The following is a 20,756-nucleotide window of genomic DNA, read 5'->3' as shown; positions in this document are numbered from 1 at the left end:
GACTAAATGCATCTAAATATAGGCATAATTGCTCATACTGCACCATTGGGAGGACAATATTGTACATTGCAATATCTTTCTCAATCCTTCTTCTCTCTTGTTTTCCCATTTTCATCTACACAAATACTCTCATTTTCCCTCTGTCTAGAGAAATAGATACCGCAATTCTGCAGTTGCCGTTAAATCTGCTGACTGCTCTATCACTCCACAACCAGGGACTTCCCCCACTCCAGCTACTCCAGTAAATGAGACTGAACCTTACATTTTTATAGTATTTCAATAAGGGTCAGTGGCAAAACAGAGCAGTGAAAGGATGGGAAAATAACGGATTGCAAGAGGAATCTTTGGTTGTGATAGGGGGGAAAAATAAAAAAGGAAACCCTGTGATCATAGAGTCTTTCTGATGGTGGTGTAAAGTAACAATCAAAGAGATGAGATGAGAGGGGAAAAGGAAGGGAGAGAACTTGAGAAGAAGGGCTGAGCTATTATTTCATGTCGTCTCTTTACAGTCTCAGCAGTGCTTAGGGAATCACTCTGTACATGAGCCTGTGTGCACTCCTCATTATGCTAAGAGGAGTCCCATGCTGGCTTTTGAATAGCACTGCATGTTTCAGGAGATGTTGGAGGGGAGGAAAGATAAAGACAACAGGTATGGTGATGGTGGTACAGCCCATCAAAGGGAATAAGAACCAAAAAGATGCAAAGAGAGTCTATCATAAGCTTTATTGCGTGTTGCTCTGTTCCCCATAGAGATACATGTTTCTAAATGTTTCCAAAGCTTTCCTGCCCTGATGGCTGTGGAACGAGCGGCTAACAGGATAGCGCTCAAACCCTGTCAGCATCTGTATTGTTTTGACAGTTATCCTCATCCTTACCTGCACCAGGAAGTGTGTTCCCATTGAGCTCTGCCACTGACACCCTGGTAGTGAGTCTAATGGGAATATATGTATAGTGGTAGTATTGGTAATAATAGGTTTCATAAAACACATCTTGAAAGAATAGTTCAACATTTGAGGAAATACACTTATTTTACACTTCTTCTCTAACTCTTGGCAAGAAAGCTACTGTTATTTCTTGCACTTTGAAAATAGCCAAGGAATGATGAAGTATTTCAGCAGAAAAAAAATATTTCAAAGCGGCAGTACAACGTTGCAATTTGTTGACCCCTGTAGACATCAGCAGATAATGTATGTTTTATAAAGAACAGTGAAAAAAGTTGATGTATACTTATATACATATATATACCTCTCTTTGTCCACTGATAGGCATGGAAATGATCAGTTCTTTCAGGCAGGTTTATCTCCAATCGCACAGTCCTGCTCACATGCTGTTGTTTTGGAGAAAATGTGTTGCTGTGAACAAAAAAAAACAACCTCCCCAAGTGAGCATGGTTTATAATCTGAATTCTCAATGAGGTAGGATGGGAAGACCTTCTCTATCGCAGCCCCTAATCATGATTACGTTATGAGGTGGGTGCATTACACATTAATCTTGTCTGGAGCCGCTCTGAGAATAGGTGATGATCATATCAGTAAGGACCGAGCAACAGTTTATGTTATCTTTCAATTGATTTCATAATGCGCTTAACAACAGCTCTTTCACTCAGCAGTAATGTTTCTTTGCTTCGAATATGAATCTTCCAGTCTGGTGTATATCGTTTTTTGGCTTGACATTATTAAACACAGTTCCACGCTGACTTTGGACACCATGTCAACCCTGCCTGCTCTACACTGTTGCATCAGCCTTATTAGTGTGCCTGTTGAGCAGCACACCACTGTAGGCTGCATGTTCTACATAAAGGAGGATTCACATGGAAAGCCAGAAAATAAAATTGCTGTACAAGGAGGCAAGGATGAAGAAAGAAAGAAACGCTCCACAAAGAAGAAAGAGTATTTTCTGAAAATGGGCTTGGTGTATTCCTCTGCTTTTTTACACTGCTTATTTAAGAAAATAATTAAAGATGGCTGAATGCTCAGTGCAAGGTGACTAACTGTCCAAATATGGCTTACTGGGTAATTTAAAATGAATAGAGCTATACCTTTTACCTTTTATTACCTTTTTATTACCTTGTATTTTACTACTGTGACATGTTAAAACATCTGCTGTGAAGAAATACTGTTAACACTGTTAAGTGTTTTCCACCTCAGATACACCTAAAATCCTTATTTCAAATCATTTGGGAGTTGCTTAAATTGAGGTGGGTTTTTTGTTTTTGTGGTTTCTATGTTTTTGCTTCGTACAGCGGGATGCTGGTTTGTGGCCATGGGTGTCAGAAGCGGATGAAAGTAAACAAGGAAAAGAATGTGACTATCCATGTTTCCCCCAGTGTAAAAGATATGAAAGTACAAATGGCATTTATTCTCCTAAAAAGATACTCAGTTAAAAGCGATTTTTATATATGTAAGCATATATGATACACAGTATGTATACTTGTCACTATATATATTTGTCCCCAATAGATATTAATGATGTTGTGATAACTTAGTTCATGTTTACTCATTGTTTAGTCTCGGCAAATCTATTCCCTATTCTGAATTAAAACAGCTCTTCAAAACAACTGCTGTGTAAGGTTTCATAATGCTGTTGTTGTAATGAGATGCTTTCGATCACCCACACACCATATGCCAAAAGGTTTGTGGGTGGATGTTCGGTTGTTTTGAGAATAAGACCACTTTTTCTAATGTTTAAAGCAGTATTTTTTTACTCCATAGTTTTAAATTAACATAAATATATACAGTTAGTCATATTCATTTGTATGCAGCACAGGGAAGTGTTACTTGGTACACTGTAATATTTCAGCTGAAGATTTTTTTGTTGAAACAAGGGCACTGTATCGTCATATGTAATGCTGAGTCATTGCATACTTCTTCACTTTGTTCCTAGGGATCAAATGATGTACCAGTTGGACATGCTTAACTAAATGCCTATCAATAAGTATTCAATATTCCTATTGTTAATTATTGACACTAAGATAACAATAAAGACAGCATGTGATGTAGCTCAGATTGTGTCAAATACTAGACCGAGATATGTTGCAAATAAATTGTTATTTAATGCCATGTAAGTATTGTATTGTAAGAATTGTATTTTAAGAAAGAGGCTTTAGCTAAAGAGGTAATCAGTATTCTGCTGCACTCTGCTGGTGGTGAATGTGTAGTACAGCTTACAGAGCTTGATGTCTGATGCTTTGTACATGACAGTCAACTTATATCTGCTCACTTACAGAAGGTAATTTTTCTGCATAATAAAAGTCATATCCTTTTCCTTTATATTCACAAGTTCAGGAATGACAGTGCTAAGTCCTGTCAATTGTATGTTACTCCCTGTAAATAGATATACAGTATATAATCTATAGGCTTTATACATATACATAGGTTTCTAGAAAACGAAACAAATAACATAACAAAGTAGTGTGGAATAAACTTTTCAATTTCCATAAAGTAGCGTTTCAAACATTGGTACATTTTGTATTCCTCCTTCAAAACATGTGGCCAGAAACGTGGTCAGAACATATTAAGAAACCCTGCAGCCATATGGACTAATCACTGTACACTGTACTGTTCCCTTGTGTTTTTTTTTATATTTCGGTGCATTTGTTTTACACTGCAATGAGATCTGCTGACAGCACATGTCAATTTTATTTTATGTGTTTGAGCCTATGGTTTGAGCACATTTGTCTATTCAATATATTCTAATTAAATTCAAGAATAATTACCTTGTTGTTTACTACCTCATCTTTCAAGTTATTTTTTTTTAAATATGACACTGAAAGAAGCTTTTTCATCGGGGTTGCTCTTTTATCTTTAAGGTTTAATTTGTACTTAGTTGAATACATACATGTATTACAAGACAAAGCTGATAGAGAAGAATACTATTGACCCAGAAATTACATTTTCTCAGCCTTTAATTGTATTCTATGTCATACAGATGAATGTACTCTAGAGTAACACAAATTTGATGGACAAAAACTATCTTTTCTTTAACAATGAACTGAACATCTCAACTAGAACAGTCCCTTTGATACACAACATGGGTCAAAAGTGACCCGGGTGAGTTTTAATTGTAAATATCATTGCAACAAATTACTTTAACAATTCAAAATTCCAGGTATTCCTCAATTAACTTGTTTATGATCACACAAAGTCTTACTTTCATTTTTCATTTCTTAATTTTTGAATAAAAACATTTTTGTATCACTACCCTTCTAAGGGACAACATGGGTAAAAAATTACCCGTATTGACTTACAATGTTATTTCATGCATGGCTGAGTGTTTCTTAGCTATATTTTTGGATATCAATTTATTTAATCATTTAATATTCCAAGTATTCATTTAATATATTGTTTTATTGTTTTTGATCACCACACATCATTATTTTCATTCTCCCTTTCTTAATTTAGGAACTAAAACTGTTTTTGTATTTCTACATCAAGTTTGCATACATGGGTCAAAAAGGACCTACTATAAAAAATACATACTATAATAATCATTTCTTTATAAATAATCATTTTAGCACTGATTGGACCAAACATGTATTCACTAAGGAATTTGATAGGAAGCTTTTAGTTGTAAACGATTGCCGTTAAGAACATGTTAACCGTGGACAACTTTTCACTCAACAGGATGCTTTTGCACGACTGATTCATGTAAGTCTTATTTTACACTTCTTTTACCTAAGGAGATATTTGATATCTTGTGAAAGATAACAGTAAATAATATTTGAACATTACCTGACCTTGTCATCTATTACATTACATTACATGTCACTTGTTAGACGCTTTTATCCAAAGCGACTTACATACTCAATACTGTGGGCAATCCCCACAGGAGCAATTTGGGGTGAAGTGTCTTGCCCAGGGACACAACGACATGCTGACTGCAGTAGTGGGGTTTGAACCTGTGACCTCCTGATCCGAATACCAACTCACAATCCACTGCACCACAGGCCTCCCTATTACTAGTGAGGAAGAGAGTTCATGTCTATGTCAACTTACGCAGAAGGAACTGGCCAAATGCTGCTAGTGTACGATGTCTATATTATATATCGCAACATCACAATGGAAAACTTCTTCACCAGTATCCCTCTGGCTGAAAAGCTCCTTGAGAAGAACCTGACCATTGTGGGGACTCTTCGCCAGAAGAAGCCGGACATACCGCCTGTCATGAAGCCATCCAAATCGAGGGAGAAGCATAGCTCAGAATCTGGATTCAGTGGCAACATGACCATGGTGAGCTATGTGCCGAAAAAGGGGAAAGCTGTTGTCCTCCTGAGCACCATGCATGATGACAGAGCAGTGGATGACAACAGTTTAACCCTCCTGTTACATTCAGGGTCAAATTGACCCGTTTGAAAGTTTGAAAATCTACGAAAAATACTTTCAAGTATTTTTTTTTTATGAAACTTCTTCTACTTACCTTAATTAGTGTAATAAACAAGTCAAATGAAAATGGTTCATGTCATGCATTTGGAACCCCCCCCTACATGTCTATATCACAGAGATGGTATTCGGGTCAAATCTGACCCGGCAGTGAAAGTGGATGCTAAAAGGGGTCAGAAACACACACACACACACACACACACACACACACACACACACACACACACACACACACACACACACACACACACGGGAACGTGGAGGCTAGAAGGGGTCAGAGGGTTCAAATGCGATATACAGTATATATATATCGACAGAGACAGACAGACAGATATACACAAATACACACACAAATACACACCGCACCTGTTAGTGAAAGTGGGGGTCAGAGGGTTCAAGTCTCAAATGTGTAATGGGTAAGCTCCTCCCACACTGGGATACATTATACTCTGCACTTAACGTACAGTATACTCACAATACTATCAGACAAAATGAGCAACGCAAGTGAAGAGAGGACAGCCCTGGGCTATATGGAATACATCCTTGAGGAGGATCACGACAGCGAGATAGAGGAGAACGTTTCCGAGGATGAAGACTACCTTGAGGTAAACGATGAAGATTATGATTATGATCAATCAAATGAGGAAACTGATATTCGCCCAGATGCGACATTCATGTCCAAAAATTGTGAAATTCAGTGGTCCTCATCCCCTAATGGACGCCAGGCAACACTATCGGCAGCAAACATAATGAAGGCAGTGCCAGGGCCCACCAGGATGGCAGTCTCTCGTGTCACAGACATCAAGTCTGCTTTTGAGCTGGTAATTTCGAACACAGTGCTGAAGATCGTTCTGGATATGACCAATCTGGAAGGGAGACGTGTATATGGGGAGGAGTGGAAGGAGCTGGACGAAATGCATTTACATGCGTATTTGGGTCTCCTCATCCTGGCTGGGGTCTACAAATCCAAGGATGAATCGACAGCCAGCCTGTGGGACGCAGACACAGGCAGGAATATATTTCGAGCCACAATGTCTCTGGGAACTTTCCACATTTTCTCAAGAGTGATCCGATTTGATAATCGTGACACAAGAGCTGGCAGACGTGAGAGAGACAAGCTGGCAGCTATAAGGACAGTGTGGGACAAGTGGGTAGAGCGGCTTCCACTTCTCTACAACCCAGGACCTAATGTCACAGTGGATGAAAGGCTGGTGGCATTCAGAGGTCGTTGCCCTTTCAAGCAATACATGCCTTCGAAACCGGCAAAATATGGCTTGAAAATATGGGCAGCATGTGATGCAAACTCCAGCTATGCATTAAACCTGCAGGTTTACACTGGAAAGCCAGTTGGAGGAGCCCCAGAGTGGAATCAGGGCATGAGGGTTGTGCTCGACATGGCAAAGGGTCTCAGGGGTCACAACATAACTTGTGACAATTTCTTCACGTCCTACAACCTGGGTCAGGAGCTCCTGAAGAGAAAGCTAACAATGGTTGGAACTGTACGAAAGAACAGAACGGAACTCCCTGCCGAAATGCTGGTGATCAAGAACAGGGTCCCTCAATCCTCCAAGTTTATGCACACACACACACACGCACACGCACACGCACATGCACACGCACACACTCTTAATTGCTGTTACAATAAAATACTTTCAATACAAATCCTTATGACTCAATTGGCTTGATTCTAAGTGAACGGGTCAATTTGACCCTGAACAGAAGAGGTGTCTCGTCTCTATTTATCAACATCAACCAATTGTAAAACAAGTTGGAACATTTTAAAATTAATTTAAAACATGTTATGTTATGCAAAACTAATGTATTTTATATCAAGGTTTTTCCAATGTAAAAAAGAAAATAGAAAAATGTGTTTGAATGTATATTTTTGGGGAAAACGAGTGACTTATTCTAATGGAATCATGAACTGTGAGGGGTGAATAACACAATTGCACTAAATATTGATTTCATTGATAGTAATAAAAGGTACAAACTATGTAAAAAAAAAAAAATCGGGATTTTGGGGCTTCTGACCATTTTTGGATAATTAAACATGCACTGGGTCAAATTGACCCACGAATATTATTGCTGTTACAAAAAACGAATATAACAGGAGGGTTTTAAACAAGGAACTAGAAGTGATCCAGTACAATAACAAAACTAAATCAGGAGTGGACACAATGGATCAGATGGTTCGCACCTACACATGCAAGCGGAGAACACAGAGGAAGCCCATGGTGCTCTGGCACAATGTGCTCGATGTTGCCACCCTTAATGCCTACTTTACTGCACAACACCCTGATTACGTGGTGTGACCAATGCACAGCAGCTTTTCAGCAAGGAGCTGGGCAAAGAGCTTGTCATGCCACATACACTATAGACAAACATAATAGGACACTCCTCTTAATTAGGGCTGAACGATTAATCGATTTTAAATCGAAATTGCGATTCCAGATGATGCGATTATGAAATCGCAAAGCCTGCGATTTTTTTTGCCACATTTTTTTTTTTTACATTTTTTTTTTTCTTCTTGTGTGTCAGTCATCCACACCAATCAGAAGTGCTGTGCTCCACATGTACCAGCCATTGTTAATCAATCAGAAGTGGCCCATGATAGAAGGCAGCGACGTGCAGAGCCTCCCCTGTCATACTCCAATGTAACGGAAAAACAACTAAAGAAAAACTAAATAGTAATAATAATAAAATGTCTCCACTGATCTGTGTTGTAAATGTGATTTATGTATGATTCCAATCAGCAAATTGGCCGAGCTCCGCTACAACTACGGGTAGTGATGAGAAGTGAGGCAGGGACGAGCTCTGCCTCTCGTAAGCCCACAGTAACTGGCTGGAGCGCGGGCACTAATTTAACGTGGGCACTTATTTTGTGAGTGCGCTCAAGCCAGTTACTGTGTGGTGAGGTGAGGCACAGATGAGATCTGCCTCACCTCAGAATGCGTCACCCCACAGAAACTGGCTGGAAAGCGAGCCCTAAGCGCATGCCTGCACCATCTCACTGTATGTCACCAATGTAATGTTTGTAGATCCCTTTATTACATTTATCCTCGCCATCCATAGTCTCTAAATAACTTATTTCACGTATATATGATATTTAAGCTCGCTGGTCTCATCCTACAACGGCAATGAAAAAAGCACCAGGGGAGGCAGCCATAACCTCTGCCGCACTGAAGGGGGCGCAAGTGAGGCCACAGGTTCTTGTTGCGACTGTTATTCTACGCAGAGACGGTAGGCGCAAACAACAAACTAGACTTTTGAAACTAGAGGAAGATAAGCAGGACTTTTATAAAAAAGTAATAGAGATTGTTGTCCAGAAGGATAGCATGGACTTCATCTTCAAGTCAAGGTAAGACCCCAATTGTAATGAAAATGGGATCTTACTAAGAAAGAACAATCCAATATTTAGATTTTGGGTATCCTTTTGTTGAACGGTCTGTTTAAAATGAATCGAAGCATCAGTGTGACGAAGGTAACTTCGTCACTGTGGACGGATGGCTTCGGGCCTTGCATGTGTGCACATTTGTATACAATTTATACTATTGATTGATGTAGTGTTTATTGTATTTTATTTTGAAATGTGTTCCCTTTTCCCCATGTCTGTTGCCGTTGATTGTGTGCACCTGGTGCCCTGTGTTGTCTCCTCCCCCCTCACCTGGGCATTTAGGCTCTGGGGTTTTGCTGTTTGGGAGTGTTTTTGAGATCTTTGTGGCTGCAGGATGGGTGCAAGGAGAACAGCAGGATTGAGGCTGTGAACTTTGTGCCCAGGATTTTAATAAATGCCCACGTCGGGTTATATTTTTGGACGTTCTGCCTCTGCCTCCTTGCTTGGTCTGGGCCGCTCAACGGTTAGCTTCACAATCAGACTAAAAAAGCTTTTGAAAATAACCGAATATTTCGATTAAGGTCAAAATATAATATTTGTAAATCTGACTCTGAAAGAGTCAGTGTCTCACCAGCCATGAACCTCACCGCACGTCACTGATAGAAGGTGATAGACAGATTGATCCAATCACCTGCCAAGTATTTTTGAAAGTGCCTGCCCTTTTCCAAATGGCTTCTAATGGAGCTTTCCTAGATAGTTTGGTGAAACAAACCATCTGAGTCAGGTTAGTAATGCTCCATCACATGTTCTACATCTAAAAGGGTGAATCTTTAACTGAAGCTTGACTTTAAAGCAACCCAACTCAGCCACGAAGTGGAAGACCACGTAGAGTTACAGAGCGGGTCGCCGAGTGCTGAGTAGGGCTGAACGATTAATCGATTTTAAATCGAAATCGCGATTTGAAATGATGCGATTATCAAATCGCAAAGCCTGCGATGTTTTTTAACTTTTTTTTTTTTTTACAACTTTTTTTTCTTTTTTCTTGTGTCTCAGTCATCCACACCAATAAGAAGTGCTGTGCTCCACATGTACCAGCCATTGTTAATCAATCAGAAGTAGCCCATGATAGAAGGTGATAGACAGATTGATCCAATCACCTGCCAAGTGCTTCTGAAAGTGCCTGCCCTTTCCAAATGGCTTCCAATGGAGCTTTAGATGGTTTGGTGAAACAAACCATCTGGGTCAGGTTAGTACTGCTCCATCACATGTTTCTATTACAGGACGAACCTTAAACTGAAGCTTGACTTTAAAGCAACCCAACGGAAGTTTCATGTAAGTTTAGTTTTTTCACTCGTAGCTCGGGCTGCGGGGGTGCTAGAGACTGGAGTACGTTGATACGACCTTCCTAGCCGGAGTTATGGCTGTATTTTACAATAAACTTCCGTTGGGTCGCTTAAAAACAAATATCGCAATTCCAATCGCAATATTTGTCAGAAAAATCGCAATTCGATTTTTTTCCCCAAAATCGTGCAGCCCTAGTGCTGAGGTGCATAGTGTGTAAAAGTGGCCAAAGCTCTGCTGACTCAATAACTGCTGAGTTCAAAAACCAGGTCTGGCATTAATATCAGCACCACAACTATGGGAGCCAGAGCCGGCTCTAGACAATCGTACAGTAGAAAATATAAAGATCAATAGAGTATCCAAGGAATACACAATAGAATGGGGGATTTACGTCACATCCTCTAGGGGGGTCCGGGGGTATGCCCCCCCCCCCCCGGGAAGATTTTTTTGAACATTTTAAAGTAAAATGCTTCAATCTGGTGCACTTTGAGCAGAATTACTACTAGATCTAGGCCGGGGTAGAACTCTAAAACACCCATATGAAAAAAGATCGGTTTACATTTTAATAATCAAATAAGTATGTGAACATAACCAACAACCTACCATAGCCAATAACAAATACATGTAACTTATTTAATTTTTAGGATCATTTTTTTATCATATCTTATTTGACCTATTAACATTTATTTATTCATGCATATTTTTCTATCTCTCCAGTTTTAAACGATATTTTTGGTTTACTGTCCTAGTATACATTGAAATGATTTCAAACCTGTTCATCCCAATAATTATAAAGGAGTGCCTTGGAAATATGTGTTTACATAAAAAACGTTTCAGACCCACTGAGATGACTTAGACTAAAGTTAACTATCTAAAAACTCAGAGTCCTTTACCTCACTGAGCTGTAGTTATCAGCCTCTCAGTCTGACTGGAGAGGACTCTCCCTCCACATTATTGTAGAAACATCTTCTTCTTATATCCGTTAGCGCAGCTAGCACCAGATGCTAATAACAACAGCGCCGGTACCGGTGCGCCCTCCCTCTCTCCCTCGCTCGCTCCCACGCTCACTCGCACTTTGGCTGTGAGCTGTGGGCGCCTGATAAGCCAACATCCCCCATTTTCATCACTTACAGTGCCCATCGTACAGGGAAAATGAAAAGTGTAACCGGGGTGAAAAGGGTGTTACATTTACTTAATTATGAATATTGTTACATCAAGGCCGAAACTTAGGATGAGTACCAACGGTCAAACGTTTTTTCTACCAGCGCAGCGCCTCCCCAGATCCGGCGCCCTAGGCGAACATCTATAACGCCAGTGGAAACGTGTTCTGTGGAGCTACCAATCACGCTTCTCTATCTGGCAGTCTGGTGAACGAGTCTGGGTTTGGCGAATGCCAGCAGAACGTTACCTGCCTGACTGCATTGTGCCAACTGTAAAGTCGATTCAAAGCACTTTCAATCATCACCTGCTGAAAAGTGCTATATAAATAAAATTGCCTTGCCTTGCCTAGCCTTGGTGGAGGAGGGATAATGCTATGGGTTGTTTTTCTGGGGTTGGCCTTGGCCCCTTATGGCACATTTCCACTGCAGGGCCTCACACGGCTTAGTACGGTATAGTTAGGCCTTGGTAGGCCAGGCTCACTTTATGCTGCGTTTCCATTACAGTTTAGGAACTGGGGTAGTAACTATAGTAACGCAGTGTAGGCGGAGCCGTGACGTCATCTTCAATGCGAAACACAAAACCAACATCAGCCGTTAGCCCTCAGAGCTCACAGCTCCTCATATCTGTTCAGAAACTAGACAAAAGTGAAACAAGTGCAAACCACAGACTGTCTGTGTCATGGCGAATGATGATGGATGAACTTCCTGAAGTACTCCAGGGGAGTATGAAGATTGTCTGGGGGTGTGACACTCTGTCCTTTGAATGTACACTGAAAACTATTTTTTTTCTTTGCCACTTGTAGTTTGCTAACCAGGGTTCATTTTTGGTTAAGGTACTTCATCTACATCACCTGATTCACTTCAGTCTGAATTACATGACTCAACTGACTCATCATTCTCCATTTCTTTGGTGTTGGGAGTGTAATCAGGGTCTTCATCTGAGCTACCTTCACATCTTTCAAACTCACTATCATCTCCCAGGATGACTGCCAGTGCTTCCTGAATATTGTAATGCTTCTTCTTGTGCATACTACAGAGAATACAAATAAGATTACATTAAAATATGTGACATTAATGTCACATCGATATTTATCTCATTGGTTTCATATCAATTTGATCAACAAATGTTTTCACAACAGGTTAAATGTAATAAAGGACATGTTATGCAAGCATTATAATTCTTAAATGGCTTAAATCTTACCTTTAGCAACAAAAACAAGCTTTTTAAAATGAACTAGTTCTATCAAATGTGTTAGCCTGGCGCATGGACATCTTGGAAATGTTTTGGGGAACACAAAATGACATGACCTGGCCCTATATACATCCATGCCCATGATGACCCAGGATGTTTAGGGACATCATGAGTTAAAATCTTAGGTTAAAATCAACGGTAAAGCTGTAAGGAACTTTCCAGAACATTTAAATATCATGCAACATCTGTGTCACCGTCGGTTCTTATGGTTAAGATAGTAAAATTTGCGTTTTCCCCCAAAAATGATATTAACGTAGTTAAACATTGCAATCATCCGTTTCTGAACAATGTCAAAAATGACAGTTGATATGACAAATGTGCACAAAACAATCCCTAGTTATGTATTTGTATCCTCTGTGTTGGATGTGTACCGTTTAGAAAAGTCGCGCCAAAGGAAGTGGTATTGACACCACGTGACTTCTATATTATGTTATCATTGGAGGAGGCTCGAGCCCACTCCCATCACATCCGCATGTGATCCCGCGAACGGGTTGAGCTCGCGCTGCCTGTGACGCTGAAGCTGGGTGCTCGTGGCTGTCGGTAGGATTATCTTAAAAACACACTGAAAACAGAGTTTAAACTCGCAAACATGGCGAAGCAAAGCTCCCTTTTCAATTTTTTTGCCAAGTCTCCGCCGCCAGTCTCCAAGTCGAAGCCGAGTCCCTCTCCCACCGAGGCGGACCTGCCTTCCTCCGTTTTGAAGTCCAGCTCCTCTCCAAAGGAGCAAGCTAAACAAACACCACAACAACCTGCCAAGACCAACAAAGTAAAAGTGAAGAGTAAGGACAAGTCCACTAAAGGAGGGTTCAGCAAACTGTTTGGCGACAAGGCCGCAACAGCCAAACAGAGGTGAGTTAGCCGGGATTATGTTGGGAGCGGTGTAATTGCTGGAGACACGTTTTGCACTGTTTCCCTCTCTACCGACGATTGCTGCAAGTCCCCGAAAAATGCGTTTGGTTGATAACAAAATAAGCAGTTTATTTAGTTGCTCAGACCAATAAGAACCTATACGTTACTTTCCTACAACTACTTTTCGTGTTCACATAACGAATATGGTCTCTTGAAACGTGAACATTCCTTCGTTCCTTAATCAAATAAAACTAATGTCTATTTTTTAACAAACTAGTATACAACGAATACATGAGAAGTATACAGTACAAATGAATGTCACTTGTCATAGATACGGCAAAGTCGACAGTTTGAAGTGAAAACCGCAACCGAGCTGATGCAGAGGTGCTTTTTGTGTTAGCTAGGTGAACTCATGGCATCTCCCCTCCTCTGAATACATTAGATTGTGTGTGTAGTTTTTAGGAAATGTCAACAATAGAACACATTTCCCATTAGCCAGCATTTTACCTTATTTAAATGTAGGCATTTGACAGCTTGAAACAGGAAAAAAATGTGTGCAATGATGTGTCTCATAGAGAAATATGCACCTGCATGTACAAAGCAATTTGGCATATGCATTATATGGATATATTAATCTTATTTTAGTCCAAGTATTTAACTTTAATTGTAGATGTGAAGATGTGTTCTAGTTTCATAGAAAGTTGAAAAGTGAATGACACAATCTAAGCTTAGATGCCAATAGCTAGCAGCAGTAGTTAGAAACAGTAAAACAGCTGTAATAATGATGCACAACCATGGCACATGTTGTTCTCAAAAAGCTTTTTATTTTCACTTCCTACAGCGACAACACATGCACATTCAGTGCTGGCGCCCTTGTGTGGGCAAAACTGGAGGGACACCCCTGGTGGCCATGCATGGTGGTACCCCAACCACTGTCAGGACAGCAGATGAGGGGCAAGGGTCGGGACCAACGCATACATGTCCATTTCTTTGATGAACCAGCTACTAGAGGATGGGTCAGCACCAAATATGTCCGAGATTACCAAGGTTAGCTCACACCAGTGCCCTATTTAATGAGAGTTGTTAGAGATGCACCAATGGGCCGGTCACGGTCGTGGAGCAGGCCCATTGGACGAGCGGAAGTTAACATAATATATTACACACACTTTACATTCTTGTAAATCGATAATTTTTTTGTTTATAAGTCCCTAGTTTAAGTGTTGACTATAATATACCTAAAAACTCAGTATAGAATATTTGTTTCTCTTATTCTTCTCTGATATCATTAAACATACAATAACATTTTCCAATTGTTTGTGTATTTGAACAGTTGTTTCAGTTTTTAGAGAGGAAGAGAATTGGAATTGGCCATGAGAATTGCAATCAGTATATATCCAATAATGATAAGGTTAAAGCTGTGACTATTATCTCACGAGTTATTATTTGTTGTAGTTGCCGGAGTTCTCTTTTGTACTGTTTTGCAGGCTCGGACAGCAGGGATGCTAAAATAGGCGGGGTGTTCTTCAGCGGCAAACCTGTGTTACGCCGTGCAATGGAGCTCGCTGATCAAGGTTTGTTCGACAGTCCAGATAAAAGACTAAAGATCCCTCTCTGTATGGATCCCTCTGATGATGATGAAGAGGAGGAGGAGGATGATGAAGAGGAAGAAATGGAGGTAACATGATTATAATTAACTACAATGTTGATAATATTAAATAAAAGGAGATTAAACATTTTAATGAATAACTTTAGTCAAAATGTTTTTCATCACTAGTAAAAGATGCACATTGTGTGTTTGTGATATCTGATACGCTCAGTAATGGTGGTTACATTTTTTATTTATTTACCTGTCCTATTTTTATTATATTTTCAGCTAGACAAGTCTATGCTGACTGATGAAGAGCTCACTGATGAGGACGAACCGAACAATGAGAAAGGGAAGTCAGCCAAAGTCAGTCTACGGTCATCCCGGGCTTCAACAGGAAGTGGAAATAAAGCCAAGCGCCGCCGCATAGTTGTAGCTTCAGATAGTGGTGGATCAGACGAGGAATTCAAACCAGAACTGGCTGCGTCCAGCAGCGAGGACGAGGGGGAAGAAGCAACGGTGGCCAGTGAAGACGACGGAGGCGGCAAGATCACAAATGATTCCGAAGCAGAAAGCCCCATCAAGCCTGCAAAGCGCAAACGTCCTGAAGAAAAGTCTGCTTCAACAAAATCTAAGATACCAACTACTCCGTCTAACGCACCAAAACGCTTTCCAGCATCTGTCGCAGACGACACAAAGTCTCGTCTGTCAGCCTTCTCTGCCCCCGACAACATTGATAGCCAAGCAAACGGATCAGGCACCGGTGTTAGCGCCACCATTTGGGACCACGAGAAGCTGGAGTGGTTGCAGGATGGCAAGAGGAAAGACAGCCGAAGGCGGCGACAGTCGGAGGACGACTATGATTCCTCCTCCTTGTATGTGCCAGAAGACTTTCTCAACAGAACCACTCCTGGTATGCGTCGGTGGTGGCAGCTCAAATCTGAAATGTTTGATACAGTCCTTTTCTTTAAGGTGGGGAAGTTTTATGAGCTCTACCACATGGATGCTGTGATCGGAGTCAACGAGATGGCGCTAACGTTCATGAAGGGGACCTGGGCACACTCAGGCTTCCCAGAGATCGGCTTTGCACGTTTCTCAGATGTGCTGGTTCAGAAAGGCTACAAGGTGGCTCGTGTGGAGCAGACGGAGACCCCAGACATGATGGAAGCGCGCTGTAAGAAAATGGCTAGACCCACCAAGTTCGACCGTGTGGTGAATAGAGAAGTGTGCCGCATTATCACACGTGGCACCCAAACCTACAGCGTGTTGGACGGGGCTCCGTCCGAGAGTCAGAGCAAGTTCCTGCTGAGTTTAAAGGAAAAGGCTGAAGAGGAAAGCTCGGGGCGCTGCCGTACTTACGGAGTCTGCTTTGTAGATACCTCTGTGGGTTATTTCCATGTCGGTCAGTTCCCAGACGACCGACACTGTTCACGTCTGCGCACCCTGATAGCACATTTTGCCCCTGCTGAAGTGCTCTTTGAAAAGGGGAACCCATCTGCTGAAACACGCAAAATATTTAAAGCCTCTCTGTCCTCTGCTCTGCAGGAAGGGCTTAATGCTGGCACACAGTTCTGGGATGCTCAAAAGACTCTGAAAAACCTCTCTGAAGAAGATTACTTTAGAGAGGCCGCTGGCAAGGATCAGGGGAAAGGGAAAAACGCTCTTCCTTCTCTTCTAAAAAAGATGACCTCCAAGACGGATTCACTGGGCCTTACTCCTAAAGAGGGCCATGAGCTGGGACTGTCCGCACTGGGAGGATGTATTTTCTATCTGAAGAAATGCCTGGTTGACCACGAACTGCTCTCTTTGGCCAACTTTGAAGAATATGTCCCTGTTGACGTTGAGCTGGAGAAAGCTGCAGGACGTGACAATTTCTTTTCCCGGACTCGTCAGCGGATGGTCCTTGACGGAGTTACTCTAGCAAACTTGGAAATCTTTCAGAACGGCTTAGGAGGAACTGAAGGGACGCTGCTGGAGCGCTTGGACACCTGCTCTACCCCATTTGGCAAGAGGCTGTTGAAGCAGTGGCTCTGTGCTCCTCTGTGTAACCCGTCATCCATCAAGGACAGACTGGACGCTGTGGAGGAGCTGATGGCAGCTCAGGCCCAGGCCACTGAGGTTTCAGACCTGCTGAAGAAACTCCCAGATTTGGAGCGTCTTCTGAGTAAAATCCACAGCATCGGCACTCCTCTGAAGGGCCAGGATCACCCTGACAGCAGAGCCGTTCTCTATGAGGAGGTCACATACAGCAAGCGCAAGATCACAGACTTCCTCTCAGCACTGGAAGGTTTCAAAACGATGCAAGAGATCATCACTGTCCTCACTCCAGTCGCAGGCAACTCTCAATCCAAGTTGCTCCATCAAGTTGTCAGTCTGAAAGGTGACAAGGATGGCCTCTTTCCCGATCTCTCTGCTGAACTCAAACGCTGGGACAAAGCCTTCGACCATAACAAAGCCCGCACCACCGGCGTCATCACACCCAAAGCCGGCTTTGACCCAGAGTTTGACGAGGCTCTGTCCTCCATCAAGGACTGTGAGCGGGAGCTGCAGGATTACCTGGACCAACAGAAGAAGAGGGTTGGCTGTAAAAACATGTCCTACTGGGGGACCGGGCGAAACCGGTTCCAGATGGAGGTGCCCGACAGCATCTCGGAGAGGAATATTCCCGAGGAGTACGACGCAAAGTCTACAAAGAAAGGCTGGAAGCGTTATGTGACAAGGGAATCTGAACGGCTTTTCTCAGAGCTGCAAGGATATGAGGAGAAGAGAGACGCTGCCCTGAAAGACTGCATGAGGAGGCTCTTCTACAACTTCGACAAGAACTACAGAGACTGGAAGACTGGTGTGGAGTGCATGGCAGTGCTCGGTGATTACATTATTATTACTTATTCTTTTGATTATTTTTACAGCATGCATCAGTCAAGTTTATCCTTTCATACCTTTGTGTTACTGCAGTAAGAAACACACACATAATTGTTCATATGAGTGAAATTTCCTTTTAAGTTTTTGAGAAAGAAACGGCTTTTGGCCTTTTGAAAACGAGTGTGCATTGCAGGTGTCTGCGCTAAATTCATTTCCTGCAAATGTTACAGAAACACCTCCATAAGGTGCATTTAATATGATGCTGCCGCAATCTAAGTGCTTCCTGTTGTAACCATTCCATCATTCCACTTGGCTAAGTTGGCACTAATAAGTTTGTTTTCCTCTCTAATGGAGATTGTGCACTGTTGTCTCTCCTGACATAGGGAGAGATAATTACATAGTTTAGTTCTCATCTCCAAAATAATGTGCTTATAATGTGTTTTCCTGCCACTGGGTCATCAAACAACCACTTTGGTTTAATTTATTTAGTTTTAAGAGCTGCAAAATCATCCCATAAAATCTAAAGAAAACTGGAAGCTAATTATCATCTTTAGAGTTTTAAAGGACATCTGCTCCAGTTCCTAACTTGTATGACTTATCATGTTTTCAGATGTGCTGCTGGCCTTCTCTCGCTACAGTCAGGGCGGAGACGGCTCCATGACCCGCCCACAGGTGGTGCTCCCCGAGGGTGATGACCAGGTAGCACCCTTCCTCGACCTCACCGGATCCCGCCACCCCTGTGTCACCAAGACCTTCTTTGGCGACGACTTCATCCCGAATGACGTCTTCATCGGCTGCCCTGGCAGCAGTGAGGCTGGTGAGGAGAACGGGCAGGCCTCCTGTGTCCTCGTCACCGGGCCAAACATGGGGGGGAAGTCTACCCTCATGAGACAGGTGGGTTTATTTATCTAACGGAGCATTTATTTTGTGTTTAAACAGGAGTTGTTAGACTGGAAGTAATCTGAATGTTTAGATCCACATGGACAGTGCAGGTCTGTTTTGAAGTCTCTGTTTGCCTTTTATTGAGATACCGGGTCGCTTTTTTCCCCCGCAGTGTGGACTTGTGATCATCCTCGCTCAGCTGGGTTGCTACGTGCCCGCTGAGAGCCTGCGCTACACGCCTGTCGACAGAGTCTTCACTCGGCTGGGAGCCTCAGATCGTATCATGGCTGGTAATGTCAAAAACGTCAGAAATGTCTTAATCGTTCACCTTAAGATTAAGTTTAATAATGTATTTTTGAATGTGTTCTTTAGGAGAGAGTACCTTCTTTGTGGAGCTCAGTGAGACAGCCAGCATCCTGCACCATGCCACCAAACACTCTCTTGTGCTCCTTGATGAATTAGGCAAGTCTAAATGGCCTATTACGGTTTTTTATAGTAACAGTGAAAATCACAGACAGTCTCCTCAGCACTGCTTTGTTCTTTCACTGCTTTATGGTTGTAATCATTCATCTGTGTTTGCAGGAAGGGGCACAGCCACATACGATGGCACAGCCATTGCCAGTGCCGTTGTGAAGGAGCTTGCTGAGAAGATCTGCTGTCGCACGCTCTTCTCCACACATTACCACTCCCTGGTGGAGGACTACGCCAACAACCCCGCAGTGCGCCTGGGCCACATGGTTAGTACAGAAATGCAAAACACACTCAAAACTGCAGTGAACAAGAAAGCAGAAGCAGCGCATTTTAGAACGTTTTAAGGCTAAAAAGCAAAATCATTTAATGTTGTTTAGGCAAATATCTTCAGAATAGATAGCATTTTTGACTATTGCATCCTGTCTATTTTATCTTAAATATGGGGCCAAATACATGACTGTGCAAGTAACCTGCTTACTTATGTTAGGTCCCATATTGCTATTGAGTTCTATACAGTCACATCCTGATAGTGAAGCCTCTGGGACAGGGAAGTCACTTTTCATAATGTACATCTTAGCCTTTGAGGTATTGTGTGCATTCTTTCATACAAAACGAGTTCCCTCAGTAATAACTTGTGTTCAAACTGAGAAATCATTCCTTGAAATCAATAGAAAAGAAACCTCATCTTAATGTGATCATACACTGTTGTGTTGAACAAGAAAAATAAAATCAAGCCATATTTTTATTCTGTTCTATTTTCAACAATGACGTCCCGTCCCTTCTAAGGCGTGCATGGTGGAGAATGAATGTGAGGACCCGAGTCAAGAGACCATCACATTCCTCTACAAGTTCATCACCGGTGCTTGTCCCAAGAGTTACGGCTTCAACGCAGCTCGCCTGGCCAGCCTGCCAGAGGAGGTCATCCAATCAGGACACAGGAAGGCCCAGGAGTTTGAGAAGAGCACCATCAGCCTCCGCCTCTTCAAGTATGTACTAGTGTTGAGGTTAAGACATTCTGTAGCTGCTGCAAAGCAAGACTCTGAATTGGTATAAGAAATGCAAAAGATTAGTTTTAACTCTGCCCCCTGTCTTGTCTTGCAGGAAGCTTTGCCAGTTTGCTGAAGATGTTTCTGTGGGCAACACACACTTTACTTCACTTGTTCAGATGCTCAACAACCTGTAGTGTAAATAAAAAAGGAGAAGTTTTGTTCCTCTGTTTATCACCTGAAAAAACACTACTGTTATGATTTAATAAAGTTTATTTTTTAAAAATGACAATGTTTCATCTAGGAAATTAAACCCTTTTAATTCACGCTAGCGCCTACATAACGGTTATTGAATACTTCACAATATATTAAGTCTAGATGTTATGATACATGCATACATTTCAGTCTGTATGAGAACCCACAATCACCAGTACACATGAAAGTGGGGGGGTGGGGGGACCATAAAGCGCTGCATATAGATACTTGTCTCAGCTTCAGTAGAGTAAAAAGCTTATAACATTCTCCAGCAACATTGGCAAACAAGGAAGAAACACACCGAAGTAAACTTTGCTTTCACAAGACTTGCATCTTTTTTTTCATGACCTTATCAGAGCGTCGTCTAAAAAGGGCATTTTGTTTTAAACAGGCCAATAATC

The 20,756-nt window shown here is 41.8% G+C and overlaps 2 protein-coding genes across 2 annotated transcripts; both read left to right on the top strand.

Annotated features, from left to right (window-relative positions):
- Positions 1-5,708: 5,708 nt before the first annotated feature.
- LOC117542179 (piggyBac transposable element-derived protein 4-like) lies at positions 5,709-7,690 on the top strand. Its single transcript, XM_034209666.1, has 2 exons — positions 5,709-6,948; positions 7,489-7,690. Exons 1-2 carry the CDS (start codon positions 5,870-5,872, stop codon positions 7,688-7,690), a joined length of 1,281 nt encoding a protein of 426 aa, XP_034065557.1. The 5' UTR covers positions 5,709-5,869.
- Positions 7,691-12,917: 5,227 nt separating this feature from the next.
- Positions 12,918-20,389, top strand: msh6 (mutS homolog 6 (E. coli)). Its single transcript, XM_034209654.1, has 10 exons — positions 12,918-13,314; positions 14,156-14,361; positions 14,799-14,989; positions 15,188-17,765; positions 18,372-18,655; positions 18,816-18,933; positions 19,016-19,105; positions 19,226-19,380; positions 19,901-20,100; positions 20,216-20,389. Exons 1-10 carry the CDS (start codon positions 13,055-13,057, stop codon positions 20,295-20,297), a joined length of 4,164 nt encoding a protein of 1,387 aa, XP_034065545.1. The 5' UTR covers positions 12,918-13,054; the 3' UTR covers positions 20,298-20,389.
- The last annotated feature ends 367 nt before the right edge of the window (positions 20,390-20,756 follow it).

This window comes from Gymnodraco acuticeps, unplaced genomic scaffold, assembly GCF_902827175.1.
Source record: "Gymnodraco acuticeps unplaced genomic scaffold, fGymAcu1.1, whole genome shotgun sequence".
NCBI lineage: Eukaryota > Metazoa > Chordata > Actinopteri > Perciformes > Bathydraconidae > Gymnodraco > Gymnodraco acuticeps.
Note: the sequence above shows the minus strand (reverse complement) of the source record. Positions and strands in the feature narration are given on the sequence as shown.